This window comes from Polyodon spathula, chromosome 4, assembly GCF_017654505.1.
Source record: "Polyodon spathula isolate WHYD16114869_AA chromosome 4, ASM1765450v1, whole genome shotgun sequence".
In the NCBI taxonomy this organism is placed as follows: domain Eukaryota; kingdom Metazoa; phylum Chordata; class Actinopteri; order Acipenseriformes; family Polyodontidae; genus Polyodon; species Polyodon spathula.
Window position 1 is genome coordinate 86,220,680 of NC_054537.1, and position 17,392 is coordinate 86,238,071.

A 17,392-nucleotide genomic window follows, 5' to 3' on the forward strand; every position below is an offset into this window, starting at 1 on the left:
TAGATAAATGAAAAAAAGCAATTTTAACGCATTTTAATTCCTGGGTATAAGGCCACAAAAGGTGGAAATTTTGAAAGGGGTTACAGACTTTCTATAGGCACTCTGTGTGTGTGTGTGTGTGTATGTGTGTGTATATATATATATATATATATATATATATATATATATATATATATATATATATATATATATAAAATGTGTGTGTTTACCAATAATATAATATTTTGTTGAATTACAAATAATGTATACACAGTTTTTCAAACAAACTTTTTTTATTCAAAGCTGTAGTGGTTAAACTAAACACTGTTATAGGAGGAAGAGGTTAAATGTCAGCAAAAGTTGCAAAGAAAATGTACAAAATGAAATTTACTGGTTGCATAAGTATTCAGCCCCTTAAGTCAGTACTTTAGAAGCACCTTTTGCAGAAATCACTGCTATGAGTCTTTTTGGATAGGTCTCTTCTAGCTTTGCACAGCAGGATGGTGATATTTTTGCCCATTCTTCATGGAAAAATTGTTTCAGTTCTGTTGGGGATTGTCGAAGGACTGCAATCTTCAAGTCTTGCTGTAAATTTTAGATTGGATTCACGTCAGGACTTTGACTGGGCTAGAAGAACATTAATTCTCTTCTTGTTCAACCACTCCAGTGTGGCTTTGGCTTTGTGTTTCGGGTCATTGTCCTGCTGAAATGTGGATTTCCTCCCTAGTTTCAGTCTTTGCTGACTCAAACAGGTTTTCCTCAATGATTTGCCTGTACTTTGCACCATCCGTTTTCCCCTCTGTCCTGATAACCCTCCCAGCCCCTGCTTCCACCACCATGCTTGACCGTTGGGATAGGGGTGATGTGCAGTGTTGGGCTTGCGCCAGACGGTTGGGATTTAGACCAAAAAGTTTTTTTTTTGTCTGACCACAAAACCCTTTTCCACATGTCTGCAGTATCATCTACATCCTTTCTCGCAAACTCTGTACATGCTTTAAGGTGAGGCTTCTTGGGTAATGGCATCTTTCTTGCCAACCTTCCATATAGACCAGCTTTGTACCCTTCTCCTGCTCTATGCCTCTCTACCACTTTATTCCTGACTTCTTTCGAAAGCCCCTTGGTCTTCATGGTTGCTTTGTTGGATCACTATGTGAGTTGCAGCTTGAAAGGAAATTATCTACAAGTTAAACCACTTTGAGTTCACCGAGGCTGAAACCATTTCACTAATTTTGTAACCTTTCAAAAAAATAATTTGCACCTGAGCTGATTTAGGACAGCAGTAGCAAAGGGATTGAATACTTATGACCTGAGATTAATCTGTTTTTCTCTATAACTCTTACTTATTTATGTTCTGTGTGCATTTATTCATTTTAAATATGAAGAGTAGTTTGTTTAGATTCTACATGTAAAGTCTAATTTGAAAGCATCGTGGAGTATGCTCAGGTGCCAACAAAATGTGAAAACTTTACATGTATGTTTTCCTTTTGACCTGGTTAAGTTATTTATCCACTTTGATAGCAAGATATAACATAATAAACTGCATCATACCATATGCATTGTTGAACACCTCTAACTGAAACCACATAAGCTGCATTCTCACTCTTCTGTCAAGCAGCATGAGGCTTTCTGTGATCTTTTTGAATTGCTTCTCTTTTGATGTTCCTTCCTGTCCTTCAGATACTAAAAGATCCCTTTTTGGCAAAAGTTGAGGAAAGATGGTTTTCTGCACTGTACTTTACATCCTCCAGTATGGAACAGTGATATATTTTTACAAGATCTACATCTCATTAATACCTCAGCTATTCTAATGTGTAACACAACTGTTCTATTCTCCATGTTTTGCAATTATTGATATTTGTCAGATAGTATTAGTAGTAGTAGTAATACTAATACTAATACTAATAATAATAATAATAATAATAATAATAATAATAATAATGGTATGCAGTGATAGCAGTATTGGCTACAATTGTCTGTTACAAGCCAGTGATAATGTATTTCAATACAGCTATACACAGTCATATGTTAAGTCCCTTAGGTGACCAGTTTATTCAGGTTTCACTGTTCTCTAAAGATCTAATTTTTAAATCACGACATTAAGCACTAATCACTGTGTCCTCTTTTGTACAGGAACAATTGGATGTAGCCTTGTCAAAAACCTGCAAGAGCTTTGATATCAATCATTACACCAAAGTTCAGCAGGCATACACGCTTCTGGGAAAAACTCAAGTAAGTGACTCATGACTCCTGAATGGTGAGTGTTTGTGCCTGTATTATTTGCTTGAAGAAGGATGATTCATTTTAGAATTATTATTGGGAGATTTTTGATTTATATCTACCATTAGTCTGGGGGGCTGAGGAGAATAGCAAACAGACAGTAAAACAAATTTAATTTACATTTTAATTTAGAATGATGAAAAAAATGATGTTGCTTATTCTAACAATGTGCAAACACAGATTTGCACATTTTTTACATTAGATGTATGTGCTGCATTATCTCTTAAAATATGTGTATGTAAGGTAAACCGTACAGCTATGGACAAATGTTTTTGCATCACCTAGAATTGTAAGTTTGAGACATAATTAAAAAAAAAAAAATTAAAAAAAAACTACTAGATGGACCTCGATGCCCCCTATCCACCTGGACTTTCTGCATGAGGTCCAATCAACTTGGCGGCACCCTGCTACGGCCCCGGATGTCCCCAGGACTTCTGACCTGCTATATTTGGTCCACAACACAGACGGAGCACCGCTGGCAATATCGCCGACCAGTTTACATACAAAAAGCAACGGCGAAACCACCAGCGGCTGAGCAGCAGCTCAGGTTTGCTGTCACAGGTCAAGAGCCTGTATTCAAGGAGCCAACTGGATTACAGGGTCCGCTGGGAGTCGACACCCTTGCACCCTCCTTTAGGCCTTTCCACTGGTAGCATTGCTTTCAATGTGCCTAGAAAAAATCAGGCAGAAATGAGCCAGGGTGCTTTTAGTGGCCTCGTACTGGCCCAAAAGAATGTGGTTCTCCATGCTGGTGCAGCCATTGCACCACCAGCCTTGGCAATTGTCCACATGCTGCGACCTGCTCAGCAGGGGATGTTGTGGCACCCCATCCCATCGAGCCTACAGCTCTGGGTATAGCTCCTAAACTGCTCCTTTTCAGCCAGTTAGGCTTGTCAGAGAGAGTCATATCGACTCTCCATAATGCTAGAGCTGCTTCAATGCGCACTAAGTATGGATACAAGTAGGCCGTGTTCCAAGCTTGTTGTTTGACATGTCAGGTTGATCCTACGACTTGCCCCATGCCAGCCATTCTGCAGTTTTTGCAGGACCTCTTTGATCAGTGTAAGTCCCCCTCGACTCTGAAAGTTTACTTGGCAGCCATCTTGGCTTGCCATTTTAAAATTGACTCGGTGTCCCCAAGGGCAAATTTTTTTGCTGGCCATTTTCTGAAAGAAGCGTGGAAGCTTCAGCTGCCTTTGAAGGACAGAGTTTCTCAGTGGCGGTTAAATGTGGTGCTGTGTGCACTCACAAAACCACCCTTTAACCTCTGCTTTCCACAGAGCTTATGTACCAGTCTCTGAAGGCAGTGTTTTTATTTGCCATCAGCTCTGCTAGACACATGAGTGAGGTGCAGGCATTTTCAGTGGCAGAAGCTTGTTTATTTTTTACGGAGTCTAGGACTAAAGTCATGCTCTGTATGAATCTGGCCCTTGTGCCCAAATGCCTATCGAACTTCCATGTCAGTCAGTCTGTCTATGGAATTGGAGGCTTTTCGTCCTCCATCATTCAAGTCAGATGTGGAACGTTGTCTCCATACGCTTTGCCTGATTAGGGTACTAGTGTATTATGTTGACAGAACAAATAATTGGTGGTAATCTGAGCAACTGTTTATATGCTTTGGAGCTAAGAACCAAGGTCAAGCCCTATCAAACAGAGGCTACCCAATTGGACCATGGAGACAGTCAAGATTGCTTAAGAGGAAGCCAACTTTTCCCCTCCAGAAAAGGTCACAGGTTATTTCACCAGAGGTCTTGCTACCTCTTGGGCATTGTTTCAGGGTGCATCAGTCTCTGACATTTGCGATGCAGTGGTGTGGGCCACTCCTCACACCTTCACAAGGTTTTACAGGCTTAATGTCTTGGATGTTCAGAACCCTGCCTTTAGAACTACAGTGCTGACAGCGGCGTCTCAGCCAGACTCAGAAGCACATGCATGACGTAATTATACCTTCTGTGGACAGTTACCTTGCCTTGTAATTATGGCAAGCCATCAGTCTCGCCAAATTAGCTGTTCTGCTAGTCATGTCCTTGCGAATACTTTGGTATACTTATCCATTGTGTAATGGAATACATTTCGCACTTGAAAGGGACTGTTATAATCCTGGTTCCCTGAAATAGAAATGTATCCATTACAATTCTTTGATCGCTGCATGCATTCTATGCAATAGGCTGAAGAACATTTTTTGGCACTGAGCACCATCCTGCATGCAGTTTTGTCTCGTGTAGGGGCGGAGACAGGCGTTCTGACATCATGGGCATAAGACACAGCTTTGGTAGAAGTGTTCAGTGAATCGGGTGTAATAGGTTACCTGTTGTGTTATGGGTACATTTCTATTTCCGGGAACCAGGGTTATGATAATAACCTCATGATTTTTCACATAGTACCTCAGGGGTTCTGTTTTAATTGTCACTAAACATTAGCTCTTAACAATGACTATCTTATGGGGGCACTCACTTAGTGGTTGCAGAAAATGAGCACCTGATTGGGTCAATCAGATAGCAGAGTAGGATGCAGTTTATACAACTGCAACTAGAACAGTATTAACTAGTAAGTCCGTACGTGTTCCAAATCTACAGTTCCTACTGTCTGCTATTCATATTTTAGTAATGACTTTGATGTATTTGGAAGTTTTTCAGAACTGACTGTTTTTATTACCTTTTTTTTTTTTAATTTTTTTTTTTTTATATATAAATGCAGACTGCAATGGACCAACTACATATGCACTTCACCCAAGCAATTCACAACACGGTGTTCCAGGTGGTTCTCGGGTATGTGGAGCTGTGCGCTGGGAATGCTGACACGAAGTTTCAGAAGATGCAGTACAAGGACCTCTGTACAGTACGTACTTGCATGACTGCATTTTCATATTCATTAAGAACCTAGACCAGCTTGTTCAGGAACAATCATTGCCAATTCTCAAATGAGCTGTGTAACTTTTTATACACAACTTTTCAAATGCAACTCAGATGTTTAAATTTGTATTTGTATTTATTTAGTGCTTTTTATACAAAAGTATCGCAAAGCACAGTACAGCAGGAAAAACACAATACATCTGTATACAAAATACATTTGTTTAGCATGTCACACATACAACTGCCATGCTCATAGATTTTAATTAACATTTTTAAATAACAGTATACGCGCTATAATACAAAAGCAGCAATTTTGAAGTTACATTAAAGCCTACTAAGATAGCCGTCTTGTAAAAGTGCATTTTTAATTTTGAGTTAAAAACTGTAACTCTCCCAGCTTCTCTGATAAACAAAGGCAGAGCATTCCATAATTTAGGAGCTTGACGAGAAGAAGCCCTCCCTCCTCCCGTGTTGCTTTTGTTAACTTTAGGAATAACCAGCAGGCCTGCATCCTGTGATCTCAGAGTGCGGAGTCAGTAACTCCTGCAAATAACTAGGTGCTAATCCGTTCAGGTAACATAGACATTGAGTCATGTAAAAGCTATTTTCAAAGGCATCAAATTACACAGTTTTAAAATTGTGATCACTTCCATCAACCAGGGCTGCATTTCCTTTGGAGAAGCTATTATTATTATTATTATTATACTTTAAAAAAAATGTAATGCATTAATTTTTAAATTTGAGGCTGGAATAATTTATTGATAATACACACTTCAAATTATTATTAAGCTTACAATGTCACGAGCAGTACCATATATAGTATCGGGTTAACATACAGTATGAAAGATAATTATACCTCCATACATTTTTTAAATCTCATACAAATTCAACTAGCAGTGAGCTCTAAGGACATTCATTTTGCATGTCAAAGTTTTTTTTTTCTTTCTTAGACTGTTATTTGCTTTAAAGCTAGTGTGTGTCTTTGGATCTCTAAATATTAAAAGATTAATTAGATAGTCGTAAGCTGACAACAGATAATAACACCATCAACATGATGCATGTGAACTGAACTGCATTGAACGGTATGCTTTTGTAGTGTTTAGTGACGCAAGCAACATTTTTGTCAACATGGTTCAATCAAATGTATTCTCTCTGCACAGGATATAGGAAAAAATGAAAGCCCTGTCATTTCATTCTTCAGTATGCTTCGTGGAGCTGTCTTTGCTCGCTGTCTTACTCACTGCCTTTAGTATTGATTTTGGTAAAATAATGCCTATTTTGGAAACATATCAGTATATATTAATTCCAAAAGGGTGCATTGACAGCAAAGAAAAAGCAAGGCAGAACAAAACATTAGGTAATCATATATGTTTGTGTGTGTGTGTGTGTGTGTGTGTGTGTGTATATATATATATATATATATGTGTATATATATATATATGTGTGTATATATATATGTATAGTGTTGTTTTTTTTTTCCATATATTAAAAAGTTTTTTTTTCAGTTTAAAATTACTTTCACAGTCTGACAGTAACAAAAAAAAAAAAATAAGAAAGAAAAAAGGTTCAGCCGTAGTCTATGTGTTTGAAATTCTAGGGTGGGCTGAATTCTGGTGATGCCTTACAAACACATTACATTTCTTACTCCTGGAATGTGAATGAGGCCGGTGCACATATATACAGTACAGCATATGAAAACTTAACTTAACCAAAAAAAAAACACAAATGTAATTTTGCTCATACTCACTTAAACTTAACTGTGAAACACTGAACAGAAAGGGTAGATAAAATACAAAAGAAAAGCAGATTTATACTTTTGAAAATTGGGTTAATGTAATTTGCCATGTTTTAAAAGTACTTATCTGTCGTGATCAATATGACTGTTTAGTTTTGGATTAGTGGATCCTTATGCCAACGTACTATGTCAACGGTGTGATATACATTTTGTTGCATACTTTAACGGTTTTAAACAGAAATCTAATTCTATAATGGTATCCACAGATGAGCATTTTATATGATTATTGCCCTACAGAACTACCTTGCTCATCCAGTGTCATACTAGTTTTGAATGCAGTTGTGACAGCTTATTTTCAACAGACTGAAAATCTATAGAATTTTGTATTTTTTTGTGTTTTGTACAGATTAGACTGCTCTATATAGTATTGCAGCCCAAATTATCATTTTATCATTTTAAGATGTCTTGGAATATTTAGAAATGTCTCTTAAATCATTTGCAGATATCTTTAAATTAATATGACATATCTGTAAATAAACCCTTTTGAAGATATCTTAAATTCATTTTGAGATATTTAAAAATTAAGTAGATATAAAAAATTGATTTACAGATATCTTTAAATAATGTTCTGCTAGCATGGTATGCCAAACTGTCATTTCGAAAGATCTCAAAATAACTTAATGTTCATTAGAGATTAGGGTTGGACGATAATAACTCAGCTATCGATTGTTTTCTGTAAATTATCATGATAAGTAAAATATTTTAAATAGTTGAGCAGCATGACAACTGCCAAGCTAAGTTACTGAGTTTAGAAGAAAAAAAAAAAAAGACAGTATATGCGCTGAGTTTTTACACTTCTATTGTAATTTGTATATTAATAAATTATGTAGTTTTCCAATAAAATAATCAGCAGACATTTCTCAAAAACAAAGAATTTAAGGAAAAATCTTTTGTAACAAAGGTTTTGCTTTTGTGGATCAGGAAAAAAAGAAACAGATGTCTAAAATGATTTATTTAAGCAATTTTTTTGCAAAACTCCAAAAATGCTAATTCAGAGATATTTATACCCTTTGATGCTATGATAGTGTTGCTTACTAGGTGCTAGAAATTTCAATATGATAATGCAGGACCTAATTCTAGAAAAATATTAAATGCTGGATTGTAGGTGAACATTCTTAGTGAGTATAAAAGGGTTAGGTGATTGCTGTCATTACCAATAAGTCAATATGGGAAAAGGCAAAGAGCTATCTGAAGACCATAGGCAGAACATTATTTCTTGTCATGAAGCTGGAGAAGGATACAAGAAGATTTCCAAGCATTTGAGTATCCCAATTTCAACTATTGTTTCTATTATCAAGAAATACAAGACTCACAGTACTGTCACAATGCTCCCTCGGTCTGGAAGAAAGAATGTTCTTTCACCAAGAAGAAGAAGAATTGTGAGGAAGGTTAATAACAATCTGAGTTTCACTGCCAAAGATATTCAAAATGAACTGGCTACAAGTGGGACGGGGGTTTCCATTTCATCCATAGGTTGAGTATTCCATGGTGAAGATCTCAGTGGTTGCAGGCCAAGGAAAAAGCCACTCTTAGTAAAACATCACAAGGACATTTGCTTAAAGTTTGCAAAACGCCATTTGAATGATGGATATGAGTTCTGGTCAAAGGTTTTGTGGAGTTATGAAACAAAAATCGAGCTATGTGGTCACACTGATAGTCTTTACGTTTGGAGGAAGTCTGGTGAAGGGTACAAAGAAAAGAACACCATACCTACTGTCAAGCATGGAGGTGGTAATATCCTTCTATGGGGCTGTTTTTCCTCTAATGGCACAGGAAATTTAGTTCCAGTACATGGTAAAGTGGATTCCATATCATACCAAAAGATATTGGCCAATCATTTGAAACCCTCCTCTACAAAATGTGGTTTAAAGCGCAACAGGATGTTCTAAAATGACAATGATCCAAAGCACACATTAAAATCTACTTCAGAATAGCTAAAGAAGACTAAAATCAAGGTTCTGGAATGGCCTAGTCAAAGTCCCAATTGAAATCTGGTTGAGAACTTTTGGTACGAGTTGAAGAAGGCTGTGCTCAAGAGAAGTCCTTGGAATTTGAATGAACTAGAACAATTTTGCGTTGAAGAAAGGTAAAAAAAAATCACTAAAGAATCATGCCAAAAGCGCATATAAATATCCTCATCATTTAAAAAAGGTTATTATTGCGAAAGGTGCCTTAACTAGCTATTACTTACATTTTCTTTGTCAGGGTATGAATACTTCTGAATTAGCTTTTTTGGAGTTTTGCAAAAAAAAATTGCTGAAACAAATAATTGTAAACATCTATTTCTTGTAACTTTTTTCGTCATCCATAAAAGCAAAACTAATTATGTGTTTTTAAGAAATTTCTAGAAATTATGAATTTCCATTGGGGTATGTAAAATTTTGACTACAACTGTATATTTTTTCTTATTTGAACATTTATGTTAATTCGAGAATGTTTACTTTCATAAAAAGTGCCGCCGAGTGTGTTAATATAATGAAAAAAAAAATGGTAACGTTACCTGGAAGCATTTTTTTTCTTTACTTGTCTGCCATTAAGAGAATCAAACTAGGTTTGTGTGTCTGTGTTTGTGTCTGTATATAGTTATATACTTTTAGGAACATACTGAGTTTTGCACATCGCTGCTTGTATGCAGACAGTTTAATAAACCGCTTATCCTTATATTAAAAGTTAACTCTTCTATTTATGCAACTACCCTTTTTTACAATCACAATGCCATGGGAACAGATATATGGGGGTGCTGAGCACCTGCTTATATTTCCTTATGCAGTGTATAGGCTGCAGTAATGTACTTATGTCTTTGTTGTAGTTTAAAATAAAGAAGCAACATGTTGTTTAGGATGTATTAAACATTTGCCATATGGGTGTGTGTGGTTTTTTTTATTTTTTTTTGCAATTACATTCAATTTACATTAAAAAAAAATAAAAATAAAAATAAATCTTGTATCAGTGTTTAATAGTCAGAAGTTCCACTTTTCTGCAGTAATTTTACGGTGAGCTAGCATTTTTTTAGAAGATTGCTGACATTTGTCAATTCTTGTTTTGGTTAATGACAGTGTTAGGTACACATTATTTCCATGCCTATGTACTAAGAGCCGACAAGCTCAAGTAAATGTGGGCGTGTATTTAATTTGAGCTGCGCAAGTGCGTATCCTAAAAGTTTTGGGCTATGTATTAACTGTGGAGTGTTGAAAACTGCACCTGTGCATCTGAATGTGGGTCGGAGTATTTCAGTAAAGTGAATGCACCATGCAGTAGTGTGTTCAGTGGATTTGGCTGAAGGAGGAATTGTGTGGCTGTTGCTTGAAATCCCAGCACCATGTCCAATACCCCTTTCACACACTGAGAGACATTAAAATCTTTTTTTTTTTTTTTTTTTTTTTTGATTCTCATTCACACAGCATGAAATTGCACAATCTATGCTGGTATAATGCCATCATAACCCTTTCACACAGGCAAAGGGATCATCAAAATGTTTTATTTTGTATACTGCATATCATTTTAAATATGAAGTTTTTGATAGGGGCACCTTTAATATTGTAAACACCCTTATTTAATTTACAACTATGTATTCATTTTCATTACCAGTGTGGTCCTGTGGTTAAAGTCCAGGGCTTGTAACCAGAAGGTCACCAGTTCAAATCCCACCTCTGCCACTGACTGACTCACTGTGTGACCCTGAGCAAGTCACTTAACCTCCTTGTGCTCCATCCTGCAGATGAGATGTTAAATCAATGTCTTATTGTACGTGACTCTGGAATATAATGCACAGTTCACAGCCTACCTCTGTAAAGCGCTTTGTGATGGTGGTCCGCTATGAAAGCCGATATATAAAAGTAGATATTATATTATTAACGTCTCTCAATTACTGTACATCATGAATATTAGGTCATGATAAAATGTGCACAAAAGAAAATTCTAGCTATACATTCCATTGCTTTCCTCTCCCTGGAAGCTCACTGCCCTCCAAGGGCATGGCAACTTTGTGGGCTTTATTCCAGGCTGCATCTATCAAGCACATTTGCAATATGGTTATGTGGACTATTGCACATAGCTTCGTAAGTTCTACAGGCTGAATATCGTGGATATTCAAAAGCCTGTTTTTGGAACTAGAGTGTTAAGGACAGCTTCTCAGTCGACACTTACAACACATGCATGGAGGTGAGTTTATCCCTCAGTTTTTTCACCCTAGCTACTTGTTATTGGGGTTCCTTATATTAAAGCACTGGGCAGCCCCTTTGCTTAGCCATTTATGATTCCAGTCGTTCTGCAATCTTGCCCTTGCAACGGCTTTGATGCATTCACCCATATGTTAATGGTTACATTTCATAGTTGAAAGGGAATGTTTGGTTATTATCATAACCCTGGTTCCCTGAAATAGAAATATAACCATTAACCTTCAAGGTCACTGTGTCCATGATTGCAGCTGGCTTGAAGGAAAAATTTCCAGAGAGGCGGGAACACAATTGTGTACAGGATTGCTGAACAGCTTTGGTATGTCAATATTCAGGTTTCAGGTCTTTAGGAGGTACATGCCTATATGGTAATGGTTACATTTCCATTTCAGGAAAAAAACATAATTTTTGTATGTCTATTGTGGCCTTTTTCATATTGAATACATTTTGTTATCTTTGTACAGGGCTACCTCTCATCGTTTTAAAAGTGTTTTCTTATGCACTGTAGAAATGACTGTAGAGACAGCAGAGATTGAGGATGGTGACAGTAGTACTGAAAGTGACTTTACATTCCTGACAACAGCAGGACGTCTTAAATTAACGTTTGACTGCGTATAGTTTATTTCACTAACTTTAAGGTATAAAGTACACCCTTGAGGATTTGTTGGGTGTCCTTGCTATGGATTTTACATGCACAAGTCATGACAGTTTTCCTCACAATGTGTTTGCCATACTTTTCAGGAAATGTGTTGATATGCAGTTCTGATTTAGGAAAAAAAATGTGGCCGTACCAATGCAGATTACCCAATTCATAGTCATTTAGATGATATTTAAATATCTGGTCTGCTTACTAAGTAGGAAGAGATCGGCTCTGAATATCGTGAGGAGAGCTTCATGCATACCATGAAGATAAAAACATTTAACAAGAGGAATGAATTCAAGTGTTGTTGCGCACATTCTGAATTACGCCGCACAGTAGCTACTTGTTTGTCTGGTTACCTTTCCAACACACACACACACACACACACACAATTATATAAAATATAATTTCTTCTAAGTACGAGTTTTACTACTTGGAATTTATTTCTGTGTGTGTGTGTTTATTTGTGGAACATGAAAAAGTTACATTTCATTAACACTAGAACCGCCTTTTACAATATGTGTTTTTATTTTGAATATAACCTACAATATTATATTATATATATATATATATAATATATATATATATATATATATATATATATATATATATATATATATATATATATATATATATATATACAAGAGCATGTTGTTATCTCAGCTGGACCTAGCAGCCATCAGTTCCTTCGTTTTGTACAAGAAATGCTCTAGGGAAAATATCAGTAGGAGAGATTTCATCTTGAAGCTAGCCACAGCACTTTATCAGAAAACTGCAAAGCTGCAGGCTGCAGCAGCTCAACCTGGATTCTGTGCTGCAAGTGACACACACAAGAGAAATCATACGTTACTTTCATTTTAGATTAAAAATGACTTTTGTTTTTACAGTTTTGTATATACATAAAACTGTTTACATACTAGTTTCTTTTGAAATGTTGATTATAGTTTTTCATTTTTTGAAGTAATGCTTTCTATGTGGTAAGTTAGAAAATAACACCTTTTATGTTTAATTGTTCATTTAAATACAGCATTTTGGCTGTGCAGATGTTTGATATGATGTGCTTGAATAAAATTCTTGAGTTGTATCCAGTAGTTTGTCTTTCATTTTAATATTGATGATGTTTACAATGTACCGTGATAATGACTACAGGCGGCGGTTCTAGTGTTAAAGTAGTCAATAAATATACATTTTATGTGTGTTTTGTACGGCCTTTATGCTGGAGATTACATGAGATTAAGTGAGAAGAACTGGATCTTGACTGCTGAAATCTTGTGAGCCACAAGCAAGATTCCTGCTCTGGTTTACATGGGTTTTTACAGAGATTTTTAAATTTGCGCTGCTAAAAGGATGTCCTTTTGCTGTTTGACGACGCATTTGCGTGACAACGTCATGCAGTCATGACTGTAGAGTCGATTTTCACGTGCATGCAAACCCAGCCAATGTATAATCATGAAATGGATAAGCTGAAAAAAAATTGTCAGTGAATTATGATGGCTTTCCCAATTATGTATTGCTGAAATTTTTTCTGTTCTTGTACTGAAGTTCATAAATTAGTAGTACGTCATTCATAGACAATACTCGGCTTTCACAGCATGGCCAGAAACATGGTTTGTATTTCTCTGCTGAGGGTTAACTTCAACTATTGCATTGGCCTTCGAGTTTATTTTGTAAAATGAAAAGTTGGAGGGATTTAGAGGATGCCCACATGGGAGCCATTGACAATCTGCAGATTGGATACATGAACAGATGATGCATCCATGGATAAATGATGTTTTATGTCTGGTCTTTACACAGTAAAAGTCCGTATTGGTTAGCGTTGAGAATTCTAAGCTCATTGAAGTCACATAGCTTAACTGTGTCGCAGCAGAAGAATCATCTTCTTCACGCCTTTTTGTTTGCTAGTTTTATTGAGGTTAAAGAAGCTCATTGCCATTTATGTTGTGCTGTACAAGTGCCAGATATGTCAGTCTATTGATATTTCTGGATAATTAAAAAGAAGAAATCCATCATAGGAGATAATTATAGGCCTAGTATATGTATGTGTGTATATATATATATATATATATATATATATATATATATATATATATATATATATATATATATATATATATATATAGATATATATGTAAGATATTTTCACATACCTTCAAGTTCTTTTAACCTGATACAGACCACACAATATTGTTTTTACATTTGGTACATTGCTGTTTACTGTGATTCTTCTATTTTAGGTGTTCTCCAGTAAGGATGAAACATTACTCTGTCACATTGTTTTAAACAGATCTCACACTTGTTTTACTTCATATTTACAAGCCTCAACATTATTCCATTTCCCTCACTTTATGCTCCAGGGTTGCTTTTGTTTTTTCTTCACAATAACTTCTAAACCCTCCTAGACCGGAAATGGATTTGTATTTAGAATGTTGCATGCAATGAAATCTGGGGTATAGAAAAGTTGTTCTAAAAAAAGCAATATTTTGTAAGTGTTGCTTTGAGTTTGACTGAGAGACTGACAGCACAGGAAGTGATTATCATTTCACTCCAGGCTGGTTTTCTACATGGTGCCGTTACTGTCATTTTTGTAAAATACCCACTTATATTAACATGACCAAATCTATGGTGAAAATCAAGTGCATTTCACCATCAACGCATAACTGTGGTTGTGTTTATGCTAATTAAATTTTGATCCACTTGATCTTCTGAACGTTTGCCTTTTATAAGCTCTCAGATTTCAGTGTTTGGATGTTTCACAGTGCAAATTATGGGTTTTTTAAATTGTTTGATAGACAGCATGATTACTCTGGTGTTACAAATCTAACTCAAGGTTCAAGTTACAGGATTGCCAAGATTTGGTTTGAGCGAAAACCTCTGTTGTTTGAAGGCTATGTGTTTCTCTACCTATCACTGAATGAGTCATTTTGGCGCCAGTAGTATTTTGCTACCTTTTCTGGGTGCCTTGACACTAAGACAAGATCCAGTCCTTGTCGTAAATCCAGCCGACGGGGTAAAATAGCAGACCAATGGAGAACAAGGGGCCGCGTCGGTACGAGAACAACCAATGAAAGACACTTCACATGGACTCAGGCACTGCCCAAAATTACCAGACTAACCAATCACAGGGTTGAAGAGAGAATCACAAAACCCGCTGACTTTCGAAGTGTGAGTGAGCTTCTGCTGTGAGCTGCTGCTTCCAGTCGTGCACTGCTGCTGCCAGACCTGCGTGCTGACCGCAAAGAAGGTGTGCGTGAGGAGTGTCCACACGCTAGAGGTGGCTTGGAGTTCTGAGGAATGAAATGGAAGCTACACTGCTCTCAAGAAAGTTGGAGTCATGGAAGCACACATGCTCGAATTCACAGAAGGCAAGGAAGAACCAATGTTCTGAATAATAGTTAAAATCATCTTCTAAGGAAGGGCCCTGATATCTAACCTGTGAGAGACTGGATCAGTAAACGGGATACTGCATTGATCGTCTTTGTTTCCACGTATCTGCACAAAACGAACTGGAGTGAAGCCGTCAGTTTATGTTTTTGGAAGATTCTGAGAAAAACTGCCAACAACAAATAATTATGTAAGCCTTGGAGATCAACAAGCTGGTCTCCATTTAAAAAGAACAATTTGTATTGCGAGCTGTTAAAAAGTTGTGCACAAAAAATATAATCATTAATGAGCATTTTATCTTATGACACATAAAACAAAGTTTGTGGATCAGGGTGTTGACATGGTGAGTTTCATTTGTTCTTTTTCTGCAGTGTGTAGATTTGAAATCTTTTGACTGTTTATTAATAGCTGCTGATCATGCTGTGCTTCACCTGTTCTTGTGAACTGTCATTCAATTATGTAAATATGGATGACTTTGTCAGACTTTTTATTTCCTTTCAATGAAGTAGTATTTAAATTCTGATAGCTCTACAGCTGAATGCTGAAGTTACTGTTTTTTGGTGTTTTCATTGACTAGGCTTCCACATAGTTTAGAAACTCCCAGTTCTCTCTCCACTGCTATGAGTTATGGGACGTAGCACACACATACCACACACATGCTTTACTTTATAAGAAGTGGTCGTCTAAAACATTGTACGGCTTTAAAGGGGGGTAAATCGGGGTAAATGGGGGTAAATCGCCTTCTCACGCTAAAAAGCCGTACAACTGACCACATTCAGACATGTTAGAAAGCCGTACCTTGTGCACACAAGACTTCAGCAGTAAAGATCCTGTTTGTGATGTAACCTCACACAACTTTCTACTGTAACTAAAGGCCATAGCCAGCAGTCCTGTATTGTTTGAAATCTGCTGACAGTAGTCCTGGCAATAAGTAGTAAAGTTATTATAAGTGAATTAATTATCAAACTATTCTGAATTTAACAGTTGTTGTTGTCATGTATGCATTACGAAAACAGACGTCAGTGACTATGAACCTGGACTACACTGAGTAGTACTGACAGATATCTTGAACAACAACATATTTGTTAAATCCATGTAATATAAAAAATAACATGTGGACTGCAGTGCATATCGATAAAGTATTTCACATTTCACAGTTTATGATGTCACAATATTTTCTCGTAATGCACTGCAGCCCATATATTATTCTTCATATTAAAAAAGCAGAATAAGGTGTTTTTTTTGTTTGTATGCCTAACCAATGAATTTGGAGATTTATATATCTGACGTATTTTAGGGAGTAATGATGGTTGGGATTTGTGCAGTACAGCTCTTTGTTGTAATATCTGTCATGGGAGAACAAGAGAGCCCAAAACGTAAATAGTTTTGAAGTTGGACTTCTGTTAGCTTTTCCACAGCAGGAGCCATGTTGCTATGTACACTTTTTGTCTTTGGTAACAGAAATGTGTCATTCTCATTGGGGAGGGGTAATTTACTATATCTGTGGGTTAGCGGTTGTCTCCCTTAGTTGGCTCAATTAAAGAAGGTTCTGATGAAACTCCAGCTGTGAGCTCTCTGTTGTTGACAGGAGAATTGAGACACATAAATATGTCTAATGGTGGTCCAGTTTTATAGCACCAGTGAGCTTAAGTCAGTGGAACACAACTTGTCTTAGTGTAACTGTATGCATGTTGGCCTCGAGTTACATTTTAATGGAATCTTTCTATTTGGGATTCTGACAAAGTGTCTACCCTTTTCTGTTTAATCCAGCTCAGTAATCTCCCTACGTTCCGAGGTCAAGCAGGTCGGTCCTCTTTTCCCGGGCTTGTCATGTCTCATTTTTATAACATTATTTGCTATCTTTCCACACGTCCCAAAGAATGTTCTCTTGCAACAATTTCAATTAATATCATAATTATGTATTATGTTCTCATATTTAAACAGATGCTTAAATTCTGCAACCTAACCTTGTCTCACACTCCCTTTTATTTACCAGTAATAGCTGGGGGGCTATTGGATTGACTTATTCCTACATTCTGCTTACTCAAGCCTTAATTGTAATAATAATACATTTATAATGGCATCAGTGTGAAAGAAAATAACTGTGCACAAACAACTGCAGCTGTTTGACAGAGAGAAGTGGCCCAGGCTCAACAGCAAGTGCCAATGTACAACCATAAGGGGTTTCAAATGTTTTGCAACTGCCTATAATGCAAAACACATTTTTAATAAAGGTATTTAAATCCAATGTAGAATAATGTTTACATTCTACATGTTTTAAAATCACAAAGCT

General features: G+C 36.5%; 1 protein-coding gene across 4 annotated transcripts in view; it reads left to right on the forward strand.

The window, feature by feature from the left end:
• The window catches only part of vps50 (VPS50 EARP/GARPII complex subunit), a 175,181-nt gene that overhangs the window by 44,500 nt on the left and 113,289 nt on the right, over positions 1-17,392 (forward strand). For all 4 annotated transcript variants that reach the window (XM_041248891.1, XM_041248892.1, XM_041248893.1 and 1 more), the window contains exons 11-12: positions 2,110-2,208; positions 4,954-5,094. In XM_041248891.1, coding sequence (XP_041104825.1) covers positions 2,110-2,208; positions 4,954-5,094 — 240 coding nt within the window. The remainder of the gene's footprint in view (positions 1-2,109; positions 2,209-4,953; positions 5,095-17,392) is intronic.